At 32.9% G+C, this 22,551-nt stretch overlaps 4 protein-coding genes across 4 annotated transcripts; 3 read left to right on the top strand and 1 right to left on the bottom strand.

Moving 5' to 3' along the window:
• Positions 3,297 to 7,113, top strand: LOC104706429 (sucrose synthase 1-like). Its single transcript, XM_010422626.1, has 13 exons — positions 3,297 to 3,449; positions 3,557 to 3,683; positions 3,783 to 3,934; positions 4,022 to 4,214; positions 4,298 to 4,633; positions 4,724 to 4,819; positions 4,900 to 5,073; positions 5,160 to 5,276; positions 5,371 to 5,537; positions 5,634 to 5,858; positions 5,941 to 6,504; positions 6,597 to 6,735; positions 6,827 to 7,113. The coding sequence occupies exons 1-13, from the start codon at positions 3,346 to 3,348 to the stop codon at positions 6,857 to 6,859; spliced, it is 2,427 nt and encodes an 808-aa protein (XP_010420928.1). The 5' UTR covers positions 3,297 to 3,345; the 3' UTR covers positions 6,860 to 7,113.
• On the top strand, positions 12,157 to 12,985 carry LOC104706428. Its single transcript, XM_010422625.2, has one exon. The coding sequence runs from the start codon at positions 12,402 to 12,404 to the stop codon at positions 12,789 to 12,791; it is 390 nt and encodes a 129-aa protein (XP_010420927.1). The 5' UTR covers positions 12,157 to 12,401; the 3' UTR covers positions 12,792 to 12,985.
• LOC104706427 (auxin-responsive protein SAUR36-like) lies at positions 14,078 to 16,174 on the bottom strand. Its single transcript, XM_010422624.2, has 3 exons — positions 15,705 to 16,174; positions 14,612 to 15,169; positions 14,078 to 14,276 (listed from the first exon to the last, which is right to left on the bottom strand). The coding sequence occupies exons 2-3, from the start codon at positions 15,081 to 15,083 to the stop codon at positions 14,245 to 14,247; spliced, it is 504 nt and encodes a 167-aa protein (XP_010420926.1). The 5' UTR covers positions 15,084 to 15,169; positions 15,705 to 16,174; the 3' UTR covers positions 14,078 to 14,244.
• LOC104706426 lies at positions 17,890 to 18,888 on the top strand. Its single transcript, XM_010422623.2, has one exon. It carries the CDS (start codon positions 18,124 to 18,126, stop codon positions 18,739 to 18,741), a length of 618 nt encoding a protein of 205 aa, XP_010420925.1. The 5' UTR covers positions 17,890 to 18,123; the 3' UTR covers positions 18,742 to 18,888.

Genomic DNA, 22,551 nt, shown 5'->3' with positions numbered 1-22,551 from the left:
TGGTGTAGCTCGTAGATTCACTAATACCGTCGTTCCACGTGAAACCCTTCTTGTACTCCGACACGTGGTTGTCGATAAATGGGGATATGTATTGATGGCCATTTACAATTTTTATTTGCTTTCTTCCATCATTCACAACGAATAATTTCTATGTAGTCAAAGGGTATAATAATAACTTAGCAAATGAAGAACAACCAACAACTTGGAATAAAAAACTTAGCAAATGGATGACAAAATATATATGTCGCTTCTGGAACATCCGATTAAATTTGGATGACAAACTATTAACGGAATATTATTTTTTCCACAAAAAGGCGACTGAATTTTTTATTGCATAACTCACGAAACTACATTATCTAAACCATCAATTAAAACCGGAACACAATAATGGTGCTAGTGAAAAAACATTGTTAAAAGTAAGCAAAGTGATGATTGATCGCCAAAAAGACTACATTTGAGATTTGACTAGATCGTATTACAAAACAATCATAATATATATATATATATATATATAATTAAAGAAAAAGTACTAATTCAATAGGTAAGTGACTATTAATTGTTGGTAGTTATACATAAATCATTTCATTGAACATATGATGACAATAAAATTTGATAACTTATAAAAATACTAGCAAAAATTGTGTAAATCACGTGAATAAGTTAAATTTCATTCATCAGACATATGGGTTACTAACATTAATCAACCATAATTTTTTACATTTTTACCTTTATTTTTGGCTTACCGTAATTTTTTCAGTCGCACCTAAAACTGTTAGAGACGGACCAACTCTTTGCGGATCTATCAGTCCAACTTGTGCTGTAAGACCTAGAAAAATATACTTAATTAGGCAAAATGTACGATGATGCTAGCTTTCGGCAATGCTACCTTATAGTCAAGTTGTATTTGTATCGTAGAGTGATCCATGTCCCGTCCATCTTCGTGATATTGTACTATGCACACATCAATTTTATTACTATGCATCCGTTTAGATGATGAGTTGTTATCGTTTTCCTTGTATGACGATTTAGCTCAACCATCCATTTTCTAAAATACATTTTCATCATTTCATCAAAGATTGCGGATAGATAGATAGATATATATATATATATATATTTTCTTATGATAAAGTTATATTAATTTCTATGATATGAAAAAGAACAAAAAATTAGGGTAAGTTAATTGGATTAAAGATGAAAAATAAAATTAACATAACTAAAATTCATTATTTTCCTTGGTAAAATATCTGTAGGTAGAAAAAATTTCGAAAAGGAAACATGGGATATGTTTACTGCTTATTTGTCAAACTTTTAGAAGTCTCTTATAATAAAGAACAGTAGTAAAAAAGACAACACATACCATTTATAGATAACAATAAAAAATTTAGTATTTTTGGGTTGAGAAAATTAATTTAATTTAAGTCGATTTTAAAATAGAAAAAAAAACTTATAAAGACTTTTTGATTGCATAAAAATATGAAAACTAACTAATATAAAACTTTTTTTGCATTTATTCAAAATGTAATATAAGCTAATACTTTTAGTAATTCACTTTATCATCTTTAGTGGAAAGTTTTCAACAAAAAAAAAATGATTACAATGCTTTCATTTATTAAGTCAAACAAATTTCCCAAAGAGTCAAACGTATAATTTATTAAGTTAAACTAAAAATTGAAATGTTTGGATTGTTTGGCACACTAAAAATTCTTATTGTGGTTTTATAAATGGTAGTAATAACTTTTTTTCTTGTTTGTCAAGTATTATAAAGATAGATAAGATCTCATTTATGTAAATGTTAATCCAAAGATCAGTAATATAATCCGATATCTTTTCTATTCAAGGAGAAAAGTATTAGTGATTATACATTTTTAAGGGAAATTACACCATTCCAGAACTTTCTTCATTTCCTAAAATGTCCTTTACCTTGGACTTTTAAAATCCATTTAATCTTCTAGTAGTTTTTTTTTTCTGAGTTTGGAGCCCAAGAAATGAAACGTAAAAGGAAACAGAGGAAGTAATGATTCGTCTTATTATTTTATCAACTTACCAAAATTTGCATTTAAGCTTTAAGAATCCTCTCCCTATAAATCTGAAACATATCGAACGTAAACCTTCATAGCTTACTCAAACCACTTCTCTCTCTAGCTACTACTCCAGGTTCTTTACTACTTCTGTTCTCTTTAATTTGTTTTTTGTTTTTGTTTTAGAAGTTTGTCTATTGCATTTACTTTAATCATGTTTTAGCTCTAATGATAGCTAGATTTGCTTTGTCTTGGTTTATTGTTCTGAAAAGAGAAAATGAATCAAACAGCATATTTTAGAAAATTCTTGCCTGAAAAGTCTCTGGTTAGGAAAAAAACACCAAAACTCTTTTATATTATAAAGAATAAGTCGTGCTTTATATTCTATTTTCTCGCTATTTTTTTTTATTTTTTTTTTAGAGGAATTTTCTCATAGAGAATTTTCCAGCTGTGTTGCAAAATAAAAAGAGAATATCATCGTCCAACATTTAAAAAAAGAAAATTAATTAACATTTTCGGAAAATTCTTTTGCATTATGAATCATTTTCTTGCAAAAGAAAAAACTCCAAATATGGAATCCACTATAGAGACATCTGACTGTTCAAGAAACTAATTTTTTTTTTTTATGTATTCCCCAACAATTATAATAGTTTTCTTTTCATGTATTTGTATGACGTGTACCAGGATTCTTATATTTGTCTTTATATTATATATGTCTACATCCACTTTTTTTCTTATGAGTCACGCTTGGATTTAATTTTTTGACAAAGATGTTTTGTAAAAGATTCGTAATCACAAACACCATAGCTTCTAACAATGGATGGTGGAGGATAGAAATGTTTAACGAAACTTATGAATTTTTTTGATGGATAAGATTTGTTCTTAAAACATCATTTTCAATTTTCTAAGACGTCAAATTCGATGTCGGCTCAAAATATTTGTTTAATGATCATCTATCGAACTTAGGAACCAGAAACCATGAAACGAATTCTGGTTTCGCCATGTGTACGTGTAGAGAGGGTCAAGTAGTTGAATATAATAACCTTCTAGGCCTTGTTTTCGTAATAACATTGGACTCTGTAAGGCTAAAAGAGTCATGCTTTGAAATCAGTTTCTTGACATTTAGTTATAATATCTTGACCATCGTTATACTATAATATCTAATTCATAGTTCTCTTTTGTTTATATATATGATGTGAATGTGGAAAACACAAAACACTTCATTTTATTTTCATCAAATCATTACAATCTCTGATTTTTATTTCTCTCTCTCCGCAGTTTACAAAAAAACACTTTTCACTGTTTCTGCGTCTCTCTTTTTGGATCAATGGCAAACGCTGAACGTATGATAACGCGCGTCCACAGCCAACGTGAGCGTTTGAACGAAACGCTTGTTTCTGAGAGGAACGAAGTCCTTGCCTTGCTTTCCAGGTTTGTTTCATTCATTAATCACCTTTTCAATGGGCTTTTCAGTTTATGGTTAAAGATTAAAAAAAAAAAAAAGTTTGATGCACTTCACATGTTTTATTTTATTTTAGGGTTGAAGCCAAAGGTAAAGGTATATTGCAACAAAACCAGATCATTGCTGAATTCGAGGCTTTGCCTGAACAAACCCAGAAAAAACTTGAAGGTGGTGCTTTCTTTAACCTTCTCAAATCCACTCAGGTACATTTCAAAACTCCAATCTTCAAATGGGTAGTGCAAAGTTTTGATTTTTTTTTTTGGAAAAAGTTTTGATCTTTTTGGTTGGGTGAAAAAAAACAGGAAGCAATAGTGTTGCCACCATGGGTTGCTCTTGCTGTGAGGCCAAGTCCTGGTGTTTGGGAATACTTAAAAGTCAATCTCCATGATCTTGTCGTTGAGGAGCTTCAACCTGCTGAGTTTCTTCATTTCAAGGAAGAACTCGTTGATGGAGTGTATGTTTACCATTCCTAATTTCAAATTCTGTTTTTTTTCTTTTCTCTGCTTCTCTGTTTCTCAATAATGTCATTTTGAATTTGCAGTAAGAATGGTGATTTCACTCTTGAGCTTGATTTCGAGCCATTCAATGCGTCTGTCCCTCGTCCGACGCTCCGCAAATACATTGGAGATGGTGTTGAGTTCCTTAACCGTCATCTCTCAGCTAAGCTCTTCCATGACAAGGAGAGCTTGCTTCCATTGCTTAAGTTCCTTCGTCTACACAGCCACCAGGGCAAGGTATTGATCTAATTCCATTTGAAATCTCTCTTTCCCATTAGACCAAGAATCTATGTTTGAATGATTTGTGCTTTGTTTTGTAGAATTTAATGCTGAGCGAGAAGATTCAAAACCTCAACACGCTGCAACACGTCTTGAGGAAAGCAGAGGAGTACCTGGCAGAGCTTAAGCCGGAAACACCCTATGAAGAGTTTGAGGCCAAGTTTGAGGAGATTGGTCTCGAGAGGGGATGGGGTAACAATGCTGAACGTGTCCTTGACATGATCCGTCTTCTTTTGGACCTTCTTGAGGCGCCTGACCCTTGCACTCTTGAGACTTTTCTTGGAAGAGTCCCAATGGTGTTTAACGTGGTGATCCTCTCTCCACATGGTTACTTTGCTCAAGACAATGTTCTTGGTTACCCTGACACTGGTGGTCAGGTTAGAACCAGTCTCTTCCTCTAGTAGTCTTGTAGAGATATACACTTCTTGTTCTGTCAAAGAGTAGCTAATTTTTTTGTGATATTGCAGGTTGTTTACATTCTGGATCAAGTTCGGGCCCTTGAGGTAGAGATGCTCCAACGTATTAAGCAACAAGGACTCGACATTACTCCACGAATTCTCATTGTAAGCTTTGAGTTATTTTGCTCCAACCTTGGATTCTTGCGGATGTGTAAATCTAACCGTGTGTTTTGGTTATGTTGCAGCTCACTCGACTGCTTCCTGATGCGGTTGGAACCACATGTGGTGAACGTCTAGAGAGAGTTTATGATTCTGAGTACTGTGACATTCTTCGTGTCCCCTTCAGAACAGAGAAGGGTATTGTTCGCAAATGGATCTCAAGATTTGAAGTCTGGCCATATCTAGAGACTTACGCTGAGGTGAAGTACACTCATCTTCTTCCTCTAGTACTGTGTTCTATTTGCCACTTTTATATGTTAAACCTGAACTTCTCTTGCTATTTCAGGATGCTGCTGTTGAGTTGTCAAAAGAATTGAATGGAAAGCCTGACCTTATCATTGGTAACTACAGTGATGGAAACCTTGTTGCTTCTTTATTGGCACACAAACTTGGTGTTACTCAGGTTTAGTTTCTTGATTTTAACATTTCATAACCATCTAATGAAATAAGTCAGGTGGTCAAGATAATAATATGCTTTGTGAATGATTCTCTTATAGTGTACCATTGCTCACGCGCTGGAGAAGACTAAGTACCCAGATTCTGATATCTACTGGAAGTCGCTTGACGAGAAGTACCATTTCTCATGCCAGTTTACTGCGGATATTTTCGCAATGAACCACACTGATTTCATCATCACCAGTACATTCCAAGAAATTGCTGGAAGGTAAAGAGATTAATTGAAGTAAACTTATATATATGAATGATTAGTTTCAGAGAAGTGGTTTCGTTATAAGAGTTGTCTTGTTTACTCATTTTGCAGCAAAGAGACTGTTGGACAGTATGAGAGTCACACAGCCTTTACTCTTCCTGGATTGTACCGAGTTGTTCACGGGATTGATGTGTTTGATCCCAAGTTCAACATTGTCTCCCCTGGTGCTGATATGAGTATCTACTTCCCTTACACAGAGGAGAAGCGTAGATTGACTAAATTCCACTCTGAGATCGAGGAGCTACTCTACAGCGATGTTGAGAACGAAGAGCACCTGTAAGCTTTTTATAACTCGTTATGTTTTATCTTTAACGTTGATTGTTGTTCTCAAATCTTTTTTGCTTTTCTTGTGAAATAGATGTGTGCTTAAGGACAAGAAGAAGCCGATCCTCTTCACCATGGCTAGGCTTGACCGTGTCAAGAACTTGTCAGGTCTTGTTGAGTGGTACGGGAAGAACACCCGCCTACGTGAGCTAGCTAACTTGGTGGTTGTGGGAGGAGACAGGAGGAAAGAATCAAAGGACAACGAAGAGAAGGCTGAGATGAAGAAAATGTATGATCTCATTGAGGAATACAAGCTCAACGGTCAGTTCCGATGGATCTCCTCCCAGATGAACCGGGTCAGGAACGGTGAGCTGTACAGGTACATCTGTGACACCAAGGGTGCGTTTGTGCAACCTGCATTGTATGAAGCCTTTGGGTTGACTGTTGTGGAGGCAATGACCTGTGGGCTACCGACGTTCGCCACTTGCAAAGGTGGTCCAGCTGAGATCATTGTGCACGGCAAATCAGGATTCCACATTGACCCGTACCACGGTGATCAGGCTGCTGATACTCTTGCTGATTTCTTCACCAAGTGTAAGGAAGATCCATCTCACTGGGATGAGATCTCACAAGGAGGGCTGCAGAGGATCGAGGAGAAGTAAACAAAAACAAACTCACCATTCCTAGTTCTTTTTCTAGTTCTCTTAGATTCTCAAGTTGAGCTTTACTCATCTTTTGTTGGTTTTGCAGATACACCTGGCAGATATACTCACAGAGGCTCCTGACATTGACTGGTGTGTATGGATTCTGGAAGCATGTTTCGAACCTTGACCGTCTTGAGGCCCGCCGTTACCTTGAAATGTTCTATGCATTGAAGTACCGCCCATTGGTATGCATTCTTGAACACTTCTAGTATCAAAAGAATGGTACTTTTGTTGGTCTCTAACGCGGTATTTCTACTGTTTCTTTGTGTCTTATAGGCTCAGGCTGTTCCTCTTGCTCAGGAGGATTAAAGAGAATTTAAAAAAAGACTCGGAACCAGTAAAGAGTTTGAAGAGAGTGGTTCCGGTGTTTGAAGAATAAAACAAGATCTCCTTTTGATTCTTATTATCATTCGGATTTGGGAACTCTTTTGTGTTCCTCTGCTTCTTTGTTATTTTCATTCCTTTGTCATTGTTTTCCTCTGCCTCTAAGGCATTGCTTTGAATTCTGGTTGTTGGGAGATTTCCCTGCTAATTGCAGTAAAATTTCGATTTTACTATCTTGATATTGTCTTTTGCATTTGTTCCTCAATAATTTACATATTCCAGCAACCAAAACCAACCACCATTAAACAGTAAAAAGTGTCAGATGACAGATCATCTAGAAACAAATCAATATTGTTAGAGTTGGGCTTCTTAGTTTTAGGCTTGGACTAGGTTGACTATGTTACAACCTAAATGGATCTTTGATGGGCTTTTCAGTTAGACCTACATACTTGGTTGTTGTAACAGGATTGAATGGCTAGACTAAGAGGAGAAAACGGCAGCATCATCATCTGCTTCTCTCCTTGCTCTTCAGTTCTTTATCCTTTGTTTTATCTTTATCCTAACATTTAAGCAGACTATGACATCTTTCCATATGGAATAGTGCTATTGATGTGGAGCTAAAGACTAAAACTTTATCAGCTGAGAAGAATGTGTGCGTTGTAAGTGGGTTTTTAAGATCAAACATAACCTTGATTCTTCAGTAGAGTTTATGAGTAGTGTTGTACTCGGTTGGTTAGCTTGGACGTTGTTAGAGTTGGTTGAGTGAGTTGTGAAATTGATTTTGTATCTACGTAGACAAGTTTTTGTATCTACGAATCAGAAAAACTTTTTTAAAATCACTAAACTCTTTCAGGTTCTAAACACATAATATGATATCTCACGCCTACTGTCACCCGTAGAGGTACATACAACTTGTATTCATCTACGAATGTTCTGTTCGTGAATATCCAAATTGCTGCACAATCAATAATTCACAATGTATTGAACTGAAGAGTACTGTCATTAATACCATGCAAGTGGAGACGCATAAAGTCAATATACACCAACTCGTTGCACATGTCTTTCTTGTTTGGTATGGTTGACGATGGTCGATTTTCTCACATGTATAGTGCAACAATCTTTGTAACAAGAAGGATTTTCATGTCGATGTCATATAATAATATGTGTGGAAACAACTTGATCAATTTATAATCTAAGATTCCAAGTAGGTAGATATATGGAGGATATTATTTCTTGTGATTGTGATGATCACAAACTCGAAGCGTCTCTCATTTATATAACCCTTGTGTCAGAGTTATTTCTTATGATTAGTCCATATCATTTACATGTATCTCCGATTCTCCGCCGTGTGATTAAAACATATAAGGATTCATAAAATTTATTCTCATTAGGTAATAATGATTTGGAAGACAAATAATATAGGGAGAATTTTTGGGTTTCCGACAATATATATTTTGATGATATAATACTTTGAATAAAAAGACATCAAAAGATCCAAATGGGTCCTCGCTTACCAACATACACTAAGAGGGAATAAAAACGGTTTATTAAGTATTTATTATACTTTCGGTATTGTTTTAAAATGTTTCCTCAAAACAAATGTTTGGTCTTATTGTCCACGGGCTATGCACCACTTAGAAGTGGGGAACACACATGTGTGTGCATTCCCCTTTGGTTAAGACACTTCTGATAGTAAGAACTAAAGCTTATTATCAACTTAATTATGATAATTTCCATATGTATTAGGTTTTTCAAAAGTTTAGATTATATATATGTTTGCAATGGCGAACCTAAACTATGAATGCTAATGTCATATTTAATTGACGCGGTTAGCCATTATTTTTGAATAGTAATACATTTTGTAAGGGATTTACAAATGTTTTGAAAGTAAAATTACTAGAATGTTAAACATCGCTTTGTAACTATATACTCATGAAATACAATTTATGTAAGTCAACCATGAATTTCATAGTAAAGTTTCATACTGATCATCGAAACTTGTAAGAAAAAAAAAAAAACTGGATATCCATAGTATATAAGATTAAGTAATATATTGGCTTTGACCTACATGCCAAATTCTCAATGACCACCGTATACCATAAATTAGTTTATTTTATTTAAGTCATTTCATCAAACATTGTTTATAAATTATACACTATAAACGCAAATGCACAATCCAAACTATTCTTTTGTCATTTTCAAAGAGAGGTATTATAATTGATTCTTACTTCGAAGTTTGAAGGAGAAACACAACAACCAGATCGTCTTTCAACGTTTTGGCCTTTTGGGAAAGAAAATAAGCTCAGTCGTATTCGTCTAAACGGTTCGTCTACAGGTTGACGCTTTGGCAGGTGAAGAGTCCGCCCAAAAATATAGAACTTGAAAGTTTTCATTAACAAATTTATTTCATACAAAGTTATGATTGGTCGTTACTCTCATCTTACTTTCTTCTATTATCTTTACTTGGACTCTTCCGCCAATCTTGTATTTTCTCACTTTTAGTTGATATTATGTCTTAGTAGTTTATTAAGAAGATTGATAAAGTTTTTCATTAATTATAAGTAGACAAACTAGGAGGAGGTCCAATATTAAATATAAATACATTCGTTACATGATTAGAAAGACATTTGATGCTCTTGTCTCGGCCGATTATGATAACAATTTTACGTAAAAAAAAGAGAGACAAATCTTCCGGAACTCACATGATGTAACAGTAGTGGCCAATACAACGTAAATAATAAATACATTGCACACAAAAGAATAATGTCGGACTCTAATCTAACCACAACAAAATGACAAAAAAAAATTTGCCAATTTAATACATAGGTGTTTTGTAACATGTTATGTGTAAGGAAAAAAGAAGATGATAATTTTGTTAATCAAAGGAAATAATAGTCTAGATACTAGCCAAATTACCTAACAAAATAGAACTAGCCGCTTTTAAAGTTCATGAACCTCCTTTAGTTGTTGGATTAATTTATTATAATTATTAAGTGTTATATAAAGTTCAAGTTTTCATTTATGGAGATTTACTCAGATATTGTACATTTTAGGTAATATTACCAGAATCTACAAAAGAAGATTTTATTACTAGAATATTTTAGATATTTTAAAATACCCAGCATGCCCTAGTTTTATGTTACCGGAAAAAACGTAATTACAAAAATGTCTAGAAATCACTGACGTGTATTAAATAACTCAGTCGTAACACATTACAGTGGTAATGACGGCTGAGTTATAGATATGTTGCGGCTGATTTATAGAAAAAACATTTGAGTAAGAGCGGACGGCTGACTTAGAGCATAACTCAACCAAGCGTTACGGCTGACTTATTAAAATCTGGCTGAGTTATGCTCTAACTCAGCCGTCCTTACGGCTGAGTTTTCACCCGATGGTTGAATTGCCAAAATTTTGGCTGAGTTATAACCACGACACGGCTGAATTAACTTTTTCCGGGTGGCTGAGTTATGAAAAACGGCTGACTTATGAGATGTAGTTACGGCTGAGTTATGGTTAAAAACTATAACTCAGCCGTGATAGGCTGACTTATCGTACAACTCGGCCATTTCACGGCTGACTTAGTAGCAAAAGATTAATTACTAGAATATTATTCAGTTACGGCTGACTTATTAAACGATACAGCTGAGTTAAATATTTTTAGTTGATGAAGCGGCTGAATTTGGCTGCCATTTTTTCGCTTTTTAATTACTGTAATGTTATTCATGTTGTGACTGAGTTATAATTTGTTTGATGGCTGAGTTTTATTTAGGCTGAGTTATAATTTGTTTGATAGCTGACTTGTCACGTTAGACGCATCATCCATGTCAGCATTCCATGTCATCATCTTTCTTCTCCGGAAATACGAAATGCCGTTCCTTCGACTCTTGTTCTTACATGGTTTTTACCTTCTTCTTCACCTTGTTCTTCTACTTCTTCTTCACTTTCTTCTTCACCTTGTTCTTCTACTTCTTCTTCACCTTGTTCATCATTTTCTTTCATGGATCCAGTTCCGGTACTAGTTGTTCCGGTAATTGGGTAAAGAAACAGAGATATGTATTTAACACCGACGATAGAGGGTGTATAGCTGTGCAGATAGATGGAGGCAAAATACACGACAAGCTTGTGGAGCTTGTTCTTGAAGACTATGGATTGGACGTGTTTAGCCATGAGCTAAACGCATGCTCTCGATGTAAACAAGTTGGGCACAATGCGAAAACTTGTCCGATGCAATATTATTGTAATACATTTGTTTTATTTTGTGCAATAACTCAGGCGTCAAGCATTATAACTCAGCTGTCATATTAATCGACGAGACCTTTCGTTTTCCGCTTTGAGATTATTCCTTGTGATAACTCAGCTACAAAGCATTATAACTCAGTCGTCATATGAATCGACGAGACCTTTCGTCTTCCCGTAAATACTATAACTCAGCCGTTAAGTTTTTTTTTCGGGTTGTGACATGGAAAATCGAAAATGATGTGTATTTTAATTTGCTGATGTGTATTTTTTTAATTTTTTTAATCAAAATTGAAAAACTAAACCCAAAGGATAAGTTGTAATTACACCTATGACACTAAACATTTGAACAATTTTAGAAGATTGTTAGATATGAGAAATAAACCAACTTTTGGATAACATTTGAGTAATTCTTTCTTTCATTTATATTGTTGTGATCTTCATTCAAAGATAATGCATTGTGTATAAACGAGAAAAAAATGGGAACTAATTATTAGAAGAAAAATGTGATTATTAAATAAACAATTAAAGTTCGTTGAAAAAGGTACAATTAAAGTTTTAAAAATTAATACTACAATGGAAATTCGTTGAGGATATATACATTGCATCAAAATATATTGTCTTAGGGGTGTATAAATAAATTAATAATGTTGTCGTCATGATACTTTACCATCCGAATTTAACTCCATAAGTGATGATGAAAATTCGCAAAACTTCATCCACCAAGATAATAGTTTTACACACTCGAAGTCTTTCGTAGGGTCTTTACCACAACGTAGTTAAAAAACGTTAGTTAAATAAATTTTGAATCATCATGGAGCAATGATGATGTATATGGTTGACTGGGATAACAAAAACTTTTGGAGTGATGTGGGTTTTTTTTTTTTTTTTTATATATATAAAAGCAAAAATATTTTAGCGTGTGTGACACTCGTTTTTTTTGTCTAATTCATAATCATAATCTTTACGAATAATTGCTTCCGACTCTTGGAAACTTATGGACTACTTATAGAGATTTGCCCAAACAAAAAATAAAGGAAACTTATAGATTATTGGCTATTCAAAATCGGTTGATAAGGTACCTGAGGGTTCTCAAATTTTCTAAAACAAATTTCTATTGGACAAAAAAAACTATAACTACGAAACTACCCCTAAAAACTTTATATAAAGAACCATTCTCCTTCCTCTCTTCGACATCAACATCTCTATCTCTATCTATCTATCTATCTCTTACCGGAAAACTCACTCCGACTTACATCTCCGGCGTTAAAGTCTCCAAACCGAATCGAAAATGGCGAAAGGAGGAAACAAACTGATGAAGCTGAAGTCAGTTTTGAAGAAGCTCAACTCATTCAACACCAAGCCAAACCAGCCATCGTCGGCTCCAGCTAATCACGGCCGATCCTCCGCCGTGAGTGCATTTCCCTCTGAATATCTTCAAACCGTCTACGTCGGTCGAACACGTCGACCATACCATGTGAGCTCTGACGTCGTGAGCCACCCGCTCTTTCAGCAGCTAGCGGCGGTGGATGGTGGCTGTGGCGGCAGCGAGGATGGTTCCATCTCCGTGTCGTGCGAAGTTGTCTTGTTTGAGCATTTGCTTTGGATGCTGGAGAACGCCGACGCAGACGAGTCATGCCCCGAGTCCGTCCACGAGCTCGTCGAGTTCTACGCTTGTTAACTTCTTTACAATTAATTTAGGTCCGAAATATATGATTTATGTTTGTATATTCTATACTTCGTATACTTTACAGTCTTTCGTTGAAAAAAAGTTATATATATTTTTTCTGTTAAACAATACAACAACCGATAAACAAATGTATTAATGTGTAAACATTGACTTGCAATGTAATATAAGAATGATCAATTTTTATATGTACGGGATAAAACTAAATTGCAATGTCAATGTTGATCAATAATATTTGGATATATACAATAATAGCTAAGACGGTCAAATGAGTTGAACGGACTTCGTGAAATAGATCGATCACGGGTTACAAAATTTCAACCCTAATCAATTCATCTTATATTTTATAATTTTTATTCTATACTGATTGGCCCCATACGTATTTAAAATATTTCACAAAGAAAAGATGAGGGTTGACGCAGGGGAGAAGGGGCATCCGGACACATCGTCAATGTAAAATTTTATCTATCGTCTTAAAAAAGAAACACAGAATGCTGACATGTTGTAAAAAGGTTTTGTATTAATTTTCCACAAAAAAAAACTACGTCGTCTATATATAGCTTTTCGTTTTCTCAAAGATATCTTAGATATGCTGACATGTTGTATTAAGGTTTTGCATTTTTTTAATAGAATTAGTTCTTAAAATTCAAATGTAAAGTAAAACCAATCCAAATGTTTTCCATTCCGCTAATCTGTTTTGTGACGTTCTACAATTCCCAAACGTATGGTAAATATTTATTCCAGAGTAACATATACATGTACTTTTAATTTGTCCCCACATGCCCACACGCACACAAAGAACATTATCGCATGGCGGCATGGGAACACAATTGGAGCTTACCATAACAGTGGACTAAACAACATATTAAATTACGTGTACTCACAATTATACCTCAGATATATAAAAAAAGGTACAAATATACAAATTCTTGACAAATCAACTACACTCCATGTATGTAACCCTCAAAATCTCAAACAAAAAGTGTAATCCGACCAGTTCTTGAAAAATCAACCACAAGCCATATATTGATATATACCCCATGCCATATAAAGTATATAAGTTTGTTGCATATTATTCACTAGTCTACTTGATTGACACACATAACAGTGGTTTTCGATAATAACAATAGACGAGAAGACAAGAAATGTGCACATGTATTCTTTCATGAGGTTATATTTTTGTTTAATTTCGTATCACACTTTGACCACCAAATCCTTTCACATCTAACATAATATGTCTAGTAAACTTATATCGTCATTGACAAAAAATGAAGAAGAAAGAAAAAAACCAGGAAAACACAAAAAAATAACCTGATTTTACAATTACACCCCAAACTTATCATCCCTAATAGTTTCCATCAATATACGATTAATTAACAGATAACAAGAATCATGGTAACAAAAGAAAAAGTTATAAGAGTGTATTTTTTTATCGCTTGACTTGTATTTACTCTTCCTTTGCTGCTACTGCCTCCTCATCTGCAAAAGATAAGACAAAACCATCAGTGTCGCTCTTGTTTCTCAAGAATCAGCATAACAATATAGTGACCAATCTATTGCTTTTGATTTCTCATCAAACAATTTGTAAAGTCTCTTCTGATTGTTAATGGAGCTGAAAAGATGATAAGCGTATATGGTTGCTACTATATCCCTAACAGGCTCGACAGGCCCATATAGAGCCCAGCATGTTTTTAGCCTTGATTCATCATGGTTTAAACCCAGTCCTACCTCATTAAGCCTGGCTTGGCCAACAGGATTTTGTTGAGTTCATGGTATGATGATGCTCTAGATAAGAGAGAGGTCTTTGGGCTTACCGGAGTTGTCATCATCATCAGGATGATGATCGTTAGGATTGTTCTCCATGCATTTAAGTAAGTACTTGAAAGTCTCGACCTCGCAAGGGATGGTGAGGGCGCCGCTCTGATCAAAACCAAACTCTTCCTCTGCTTTCTCAAGCAACACCTTGAAGAGGGAGTGGCTGAGACAGCTTGTCGGTATGATAAACCTCCTTAGCTCAGGTCCAACATAAACCGCAAGATACCCTTTAGGAACATCATGAGGCGGCTCAGGGCTTTGACAGTTTTCTTCATCCGAGTCAGCGTTCTTTACTTCTAATAGCCTCTTGTTGATGGCCGGTACAATCATCTCGGCCGCTTGCTTTCCAGCTGCCAATGGAGGAACATCTGACTTGGGGCCTATCGTTACGGTTTGCCATTTCTGCAATATCTCCTTAAGCCTCACAATCTGCCTGATTCCGGTTAACTTTGCCGCGTTGTTTTCATCCATCTGCCTAATTAATAATCCCGCACACACTTTTCGTTAATGAGAGATCAAATGTCACATATGATCTTCTTCTTCTTCTTCCCTTGTAGCTGCATTTACAATACCACAAACTAAGTTGCATCAAAACAAAGAAATAAACACATTACACAACTCTATGACCCCTAGGTCAATTTGAAACATTTGTATATAAGTATCTTAGATAAGTATATAGCTCCTGATTAAATAAATAAATATTAGCAGCCATAACAGAGGACCCACCCACATCTACAAGAGAAGCAGATCCCAAAGACGTCTTTATCAAGGAATGTTCTTTCGCAGATTCATTGCAAATCCCAAATATGTTTTTAGAGTCCAATTTTTATGAACATGGAATCTATTGTAACCCTTTAAATCAGATCAATCTCAAGAACATCAAACCTTAAGGGTTTTTATTAAAAAAAATCTCAAGAACAAAGTTAATTAAAAAAAAAAAACTGAATCGAGATTTAGATCCGGCCGGATCCGTTATACAGAAAATTAAAAACAATTCAGATGGAAACAAAAAAACCTAAAAGTTATAAACACGCAATCGTGTGAATTACGTAAGTATAAACATTATCAGAATATATATATAAGAATTATTACCTGAAGAGGAAAACGAATCGAAGCTTTCTTTAGCTATGAAGAAGACACGACGAAGAAACACACCATGCAACAACCAAACAAACAAAAAGAGGAGCTCCCAAAGGTTTCGTTTTGTTTTTTTTTACGCTTTGGATCTTTTTTTTTTTATAGGTTTTTTCTGTTATCGGAGAGCTCGAAAACGATGATGATACGATGAAGAGATGTTTTCAAGTACTTCTGAAACTAAACAAAAAAAAAATATTAAAACTGAAAAACAAACAAAATAAAGTTAATATATAATCTAAATATTTGGTGGGGTGAAATTAAAAACAAATTAGAGAGAAGCGGATTTTGGGAGAAATCAAGGATTGCCTTTATTTGGATTTTTATAGTTTTCATTGATTCTCTCTCGCAGGATTTTTTTTGTTTGAAGATTTTTTTCTTTTTTTGGTTGGCTATCCCTTCACTTTCGCCTTTTCAGGTTCTTTTGTTTTATTTTCTCACGTTCCTTCTTCATATATATATTTTTATAGGATATATTTAGTACTATAAGATCTAAAGATGAGTTGTATATATATATATATCAACGTGGGTGTATTTCCTTGTGGATTATGGATGGATTTGACAAAATCTTCTCACACTACAAAACACGGATTGAAATTCCTTTTATTTATATTATAATTTTAGAATAAAATAAAATTTATATGATTATTTTTAAAAGTTTTTTTGGATAAAACACTATGCAATAAAATCATATACTAATATAATTACTTGAAAAAATACCTATTTTGTAAGTTTTATATTGTTAATTTTGTAATTTTATTTATGAGAAATGGTTATGTTTATTGTTTGTTTTTATTTTAATTTTTGAACATGTTTGGTGAAAGTTTTTTAAAATGAATCGTGCTTAGGGTAAGATTTTATTTTCAGTTGCACAATAAGATCTCGAAAATCACGATTAAATGTGATAAATTGCTAAGATTTTATTCCTTTTTACGCCTAATAATATATTTTTATGCCAAACAGTATATATTTTATAACAATACATGAAATACTAAAAATTTTATTCAGGTAATGGTATAAATTATTGGAATATTTTCTTTAAGAAGATTCTTTAGAATATTCTTAAGTGTATTCATATAGCATATGGATTGACCAATTAATCTATAATGTTTTTTGTAGCCAACCTATATTTAATTTATAACATATTTTGTAACCAACTTATAAAAATTATATAGTCTACAAAAAAAAAGTTGTGTACTTCCGTTTCATTATATTGGGGATGTGAAATGTTTTGATTTTTTAGAAGTCTAGTAATTTATTTCTTACAATTAGACATTTATTGAAATGGGCTGTAAAAAACTATCAAGACCGTAAGGATTAGCCTGTTGGTTTACTGTGTTACGTTTAGATTTGGAATTAGTCTAACGGGCTTAAAGGATTATTGGTCTCTGTAAGTTAGCTAGTATTTGTTAGATTTTTTTGTTCTTTCGTTTACTAATAAATACATAACTAGGTTTAATTTAGTGTTGAAACTTGAAAAGTATGTTTTGAATTTATAAACATTGATTTTTGGTTTTACATGGTAACATTGTTATACAACTCCATGGGACTACATCTAATTATCTGTTATCACATTTTATGACATGGTCGAAGAATTTGTATTTATTGGTTAAAGACTTAAATCCTAACATGTGCGCGGAAGAAATATATAGATAATGATGATATATAAATTAAATTTTAAAAAGTGTGATGGTTATATAAAGATGATAGTTAGTGTCTAAAGTGAAGAGGACGTAATTTGGACATTGACTCATTGTATTGCTAATTAATTATTTATATAAAAAAAAAAACAAAACCAAAATGCCAACTTTTACCCAATAAGAGCATGCCCATCGTTCTGATGGAGGTGCTCTAAGCTATTGTGAACCAATTATTTCACTCTCTGAAATACCAATATTCAAGATAGAAATCTATAATGAATTTTCTTTTATTAATTTTAGTGATGGACGAACACGGAACATCCTCCACCTAGTAAATGTTGCATCGGTCATGCACACAATCATAAGCACACAACAACAACAAAAAGGAGAGTCGTATTGAAAGTGTTGTTTAGGTTTGTTATACAATTCTTTGTTTTCTAGTATTATTAAATTTTCGAGGGGTGTGGGAATAACTCATTGGGCTATTCGCATCTTCCTTCAACACAAAAGGCATCTTCCACTCTCGATTCTCAGCATCTACCCAAAATATTCATACTTCCACTTGCACATTAACATCATATCCAACGGCTTACCTTTCCTAACTCAACTTGCTCTTCATCCAACGGCCCATCTCTCATCTCTCTCATCCCCTCTCCTTTATATAACCGCTTGGAACCATTCTCATATTTTGCTTATCGGATTCCAAATTGGCAAAAAAAAGTATAACAATAATTAAGATGGCGACCTTGGAATCTCCATTAGAGGCCTTGGCGTTTCAATACGCTAGCGTCGGTGCTTTCGCTGCCGTCAACAACGTCTGGACATGGATCGCTGTAGTTACTGCCGCCGTAAGCTTCTGGAGGATCAGAGTCACCACCAACGGAGACGGAGACGGCCATGCATGTGTCTTGTTAGAGGAATCAAGAACCGGTCCGGTTAAAGAAACGGTGGCTCGAGTGAAAGAAACGGTTACGAACACGCCGCAATCAATAACCGCTACGGTTAAAGAAACGGTTGCTCGAGTGAAAGAAACGGTTGCGAAAACGGAGATGTTAACGTGCGATGACGGAGTGACGAAGGGGAAGAAGCTGAAGATGTACTACGAAGTGGACGTTGACAGTGACGAGGGGAGGTGTATCGACGGAGATTTAACGGCCGTTACCGGTAACTACGGAGGAGGTTTGGGTGATTGTGGCGGAGAATGGTGGGGGAAATGGGAAGGAGTGGTGAGGATGAGAAATGGTGATGACGGTTGGTATCGTTACTTGGATCTAACGGTGATTAACGGAAATGTCGTAAGGTTATGGGATGACAACAGAACTAGTAACGGCCGGAGTTGTCTAAATTTAGAGTAGTTCCTTATTTTGGAAACTTTAATTGTTTGTTTGAAATGTATTTTTTTGTTGGTTAAGTTGCAATTTGTAAATAATAAATTTTCACATAAGGAACAAGGAAGGATCGCTTGAACTAGAAGAGAATATTCAATTGTTGATTCCAAGTTACTGTATGTTTGCTGGTTAGGCCAATCTAAAATTGACAACAAGCATGTACTTTTTAAGCCCATCAAAACTTGACTCATGCACACATGTCTATTTGTTTGTGTTGCCAGGGCCATCCTGGTCTAGGCTGGCGTAGAACCCGCAGGATCCACGTATTCTTTTACACAAGTCTAGTTCAGTTCAGGCTTGGTTTTTAAACTCGGCCAGGTTCGAACAGGGCTACTATTTAGTACTTACCACCTTCAAGATTTGTATTAAAAGATGGAAGTATATTTTACCAATTTTTTACATGTATAAATGTTAACTTTCTGATGCAAGTGACGTTGTGGAGATGTTTGTGGAAGACAAATTTTCAGAATCATTTGCTGACGTTATATATATTAGGATATTTCGATCATCACACGGCCCTTAACGGCTTAACCTCTTAAACATTCGACATGGTGAAAAAGTGGTATCCAATAACATTGTCGACTTGTCGTCCGCAGACCAAAGAGGCTGCTAGCTAGCCTAAGACAATTAACTAACTTTCACTCATTTTTATCAGATTTTAGACTTCACGTTATGTATAACTAGGTGCTTCCCCACGCAACGCGTGAGTTGTGGTGTAGTTGGCACTTTCTTGTTTTTTTTTTGGTCTTTTTCGTTTTCTCTTTTGTATTATTTCGTTTTAATTTGGCATATACGGACTTCGCAGTCGCTTGTATTTATACATTATATGTTTATACCATTTCGTTTAGATGTGTACAATTGTGACGTTTATTTTTTATGAATTATGAGGATGTTGTTTCTTGCTTTTGAGAATCCAATCTTATCATTGACTGATATTGTTCCCAATATATTTATTGTATTTTAGATTTTCTAATTAACTGCTTATGTAAACCCTTCATATGTTGATGTTGTAATAATAAGTATTTTTTAAAAAATAATTATCTTCCGTGTAAGTGATTATGTTTGTATGCCCATGTTTTGGTCTAATATCAATAAGATCGTTTCTGTTTTTCTTTAGTTGGCTTTGAAACCAATTTTGAGTTAAGCAAATAATGGGTCGAATTATGGTGTTAATAAGTAATATGAATTCTTATGTATATATGTGACTATAAGTTTAGCTAACTAAAAAATTCTGTAATATTTAAATATAGTCTTGAACATATATATATATATTTTATTTGTGGGAGGAATGTATAGAATTATTGGATAGAAGTTATTTTGAGTTAAATGATCTTTTATGCCTTTAAAGTGAGTTAAATATTAATAAATTTTTATATGTGTCTTGACCTTTTTAAAAAGGAATACCAAGTGTTTCCTTCCAAATTTGAAGTGACATAATATTTTAGTTTTCTTATATGATTTTATGAACTTCAATGTAAAGGTTTTTCAAAGTAATAAGTACACTCACACTGATTGAATTATAAAATTTGGAGAAATGTTTATTTCGATTAATCATCTGCTCTTTTAAATATATTAAATAAGTATGTTGTTGTTCCTACAAACATGACAACATGTATTATAGTTTAACCATGGAATTAAGCAATGGAAATGGAACTTGTGACAGCAAGACAAAATACTTATATATATTATGTTACTCATCGTTTAAAAATGAATAGGAACATCTGATTCTCAAATAAAGTTGATTTTTTTTGTTAAAACCAACATATGTGAATTTAAATTTAACTATGCAAATTTAAAAAATAAATATGAATAGATTAGAAAGGCAAGAAATATAAAAGAAATATTTTTTTTTATATAAATAAAATAAAAATTGAAAACAATGTTAAATATATATAATACTTTCTAAATTAAAATATAGAATCAAACTCTTACAAGTTACAACACATATGAGATATAACAACATTTGATATTGGTGGGAAAGGAGGAGAGAATGATTACTATAAGATGGTAATCCAAATTAGATAATAGAGATTAATCTTTAAAAAATAGAACAATGTAATATATATATATATATATATATATATATAATACTTTCTAAATTAAAATATAGAATCAAACTCTTACAACACATATGAGATATAACAACATTTGATATTGGTGGGGGAGGAGGAGAGAATGATTACTTATAAGATAATAATCCAAATTAGATAATGGAGATGGATCTTTTAAAATAAGAACAATGTAAAATATATATCATGTAGTCTCTAAAATTAAAATTTAGCATTAAAAATTACAATGATATTTCATTTGTTTTCTACAACCCGTACAACAAAAATAAGAAATCAAAAATAAAATAAAAAACGAAAAATGATTTGAGGTATTGTAGAAGAGAATGAGAGAATGTGAAAATGAGATAGTAAAGGAATGTCAATATGAGAGATTGAGATAATGCTTATTTATATGATAAAAAATGATGGAAGTTACATTTAGAATTATGGAGTTATAATAGTAATTTATTGTGTTTGAATAAAATTGAGTGGTAGAATATGATTAATGCATAATTTATTTTATTTTCAGTTATAATTTTATTTTAATGTGTTAAATGTATTGTGTTTATTGGGTCTTAAATATTGTTTAAAGCAATTAGAAAGCAAATAAAAAAAAATCATTTGAAAACATTAAATGAAAATCAACCAATAAGGAGAGACCAAAACTTTACTTTTATATATATGATATATTGCTTTAAAATTTGAAATGTGAAATATATTATTAACAATAATTTTACATGAGAAATATATTAATTTAGCCAACCAAAATATGAATATAAATTTAGCCAACCAAAATAATTAAAAAATATTAAAATTTAACCAAAAATATTTTCTCTTCAAAGATAAATAAGTTAGTAGGAGGAATGAATTAATGTACAATTATTGGATAGGAGTTACATTTGAGTTAAATGGAGTTACATGTCTTTAATTATAAATAAATATTTTAATTTTTTATAACCTAAAATAAAAGGAATACCAAGTGGCTGAATCAAAATTCACATGATTTGGTTGTTTGTTGATATAAACTCAACACTTACACATAATATTTCAAAATAAAAAATATTACTTTTTAAGTGACAAACTAAATTAGTTTTCTTATAAAATTATATGAATTCTTCAATCTCAATAATTTTTAAAACCCCAAGGATAACTTATATTTTTTTGGTTTTTTTTTTTCACTCATCAATTTAATTTATAGTGCTAGATTTCATACTAATGGTTTCATCTTTAGAGAATTTAGTTAAATAGTATTTTTTAAATTATATTTTATTTTTATATTTAAGTTCCAGTTGAATATGATTTCTTTTTTGGATCATTTTTTATTTTGATTAAACACACAAAAACCAATTGTTTAATTATGTTTTTTTGTTTTCAAAAACTTCAAATCATAAAAAAAATTATATATATTATATTGATCTTTGCAGATTTATCAATTGGACCACAAAACAAAATAGTCATTATAAATAGAGTTGATAGACTTTACAAAACAAAATAGACTTTATAAATGGATAATTATATTGATCTTTATAAATTATTAAAAATGATACATGAATATGTAAGATAACCAGAGACATAATAGATAATTAGATATAGATCATTTCAACTTCATGATCTTATTGTGTGGTGAATATTGTAAGAAAGTATGAAAATAATGACTTATAAGATATTAGTATAAAATAGAAAATGGAGATAAACCTTTTAAAAGATTAAATATATATATATATATATA

The sequence above is a fragment of the Camelina sativa genome, chromosome 8 (genome assembly GCF_000633955.1).
Source record: "Camelina sativa cultivar DH55 chromosome 8, Cs, whole genome shotgun sequence".
NCBI lineage: Eukaryota > Viridiplantae > Streptophyta > Magnoliopsida > Brassicales > Brassicaceae > Camelina > Camelina sativa.
This window is presented reverse-complemented; position numbering and strand designations above follow the sequence as displayed.

Bases quoted from the DNA above. Each gene is read 5' to 3' on its own strand.
- LOC104706429 (XM_010422626.1), top strand. From the start codon at position 3,346: ATGGCAAACGCTGAACGTATGATAACGCGCGTCCACAGCCAACGTGAG. The intron at 3,450-3,556 runs GTTTGTTTCATT...ATTTTATTTTAG, and splicing joins GTCCTTGCCTTGCTTTCCAG to GGTTGAAGCCAAAGGTAAAG. The intron at 3,684-3,782 runs GTACATTTCAAA...GAAAAAAAACAG, and splicing joins ACCTTCTCAAATCCACTCAG to GAAGCAATAGTGTTGCCACC.
- LOC104706428 (XM_010422625.2), top strand. From the start codon at position 12,402: ATGGCGAAAGGAGGAAACAAACTGATGAAGCTGAAGTCAGTTTTGAAG.
- LOC104706427 (XM_010422624.2), bottom strand. From the start codon at position 15,083: ATGGATGAAAACAACGCGGCAAAGTTAACCGGAATCAGGCAGATTGTG. The intron at 14,277-14,611 runs GTAAGCCCAAAG...TATCTTTTGCAG, and splicing joins TGATGATGATGACAACTCCG to ATGAGGAGGCAGTAGCAGCA.
- LOC104706426 (XM_010422623.2), top strand. From the start codon at position 18,124: ATGGCGACCTTGGAATCTCCATTAGAGGCCTTGGCGTTTCAATACGCT.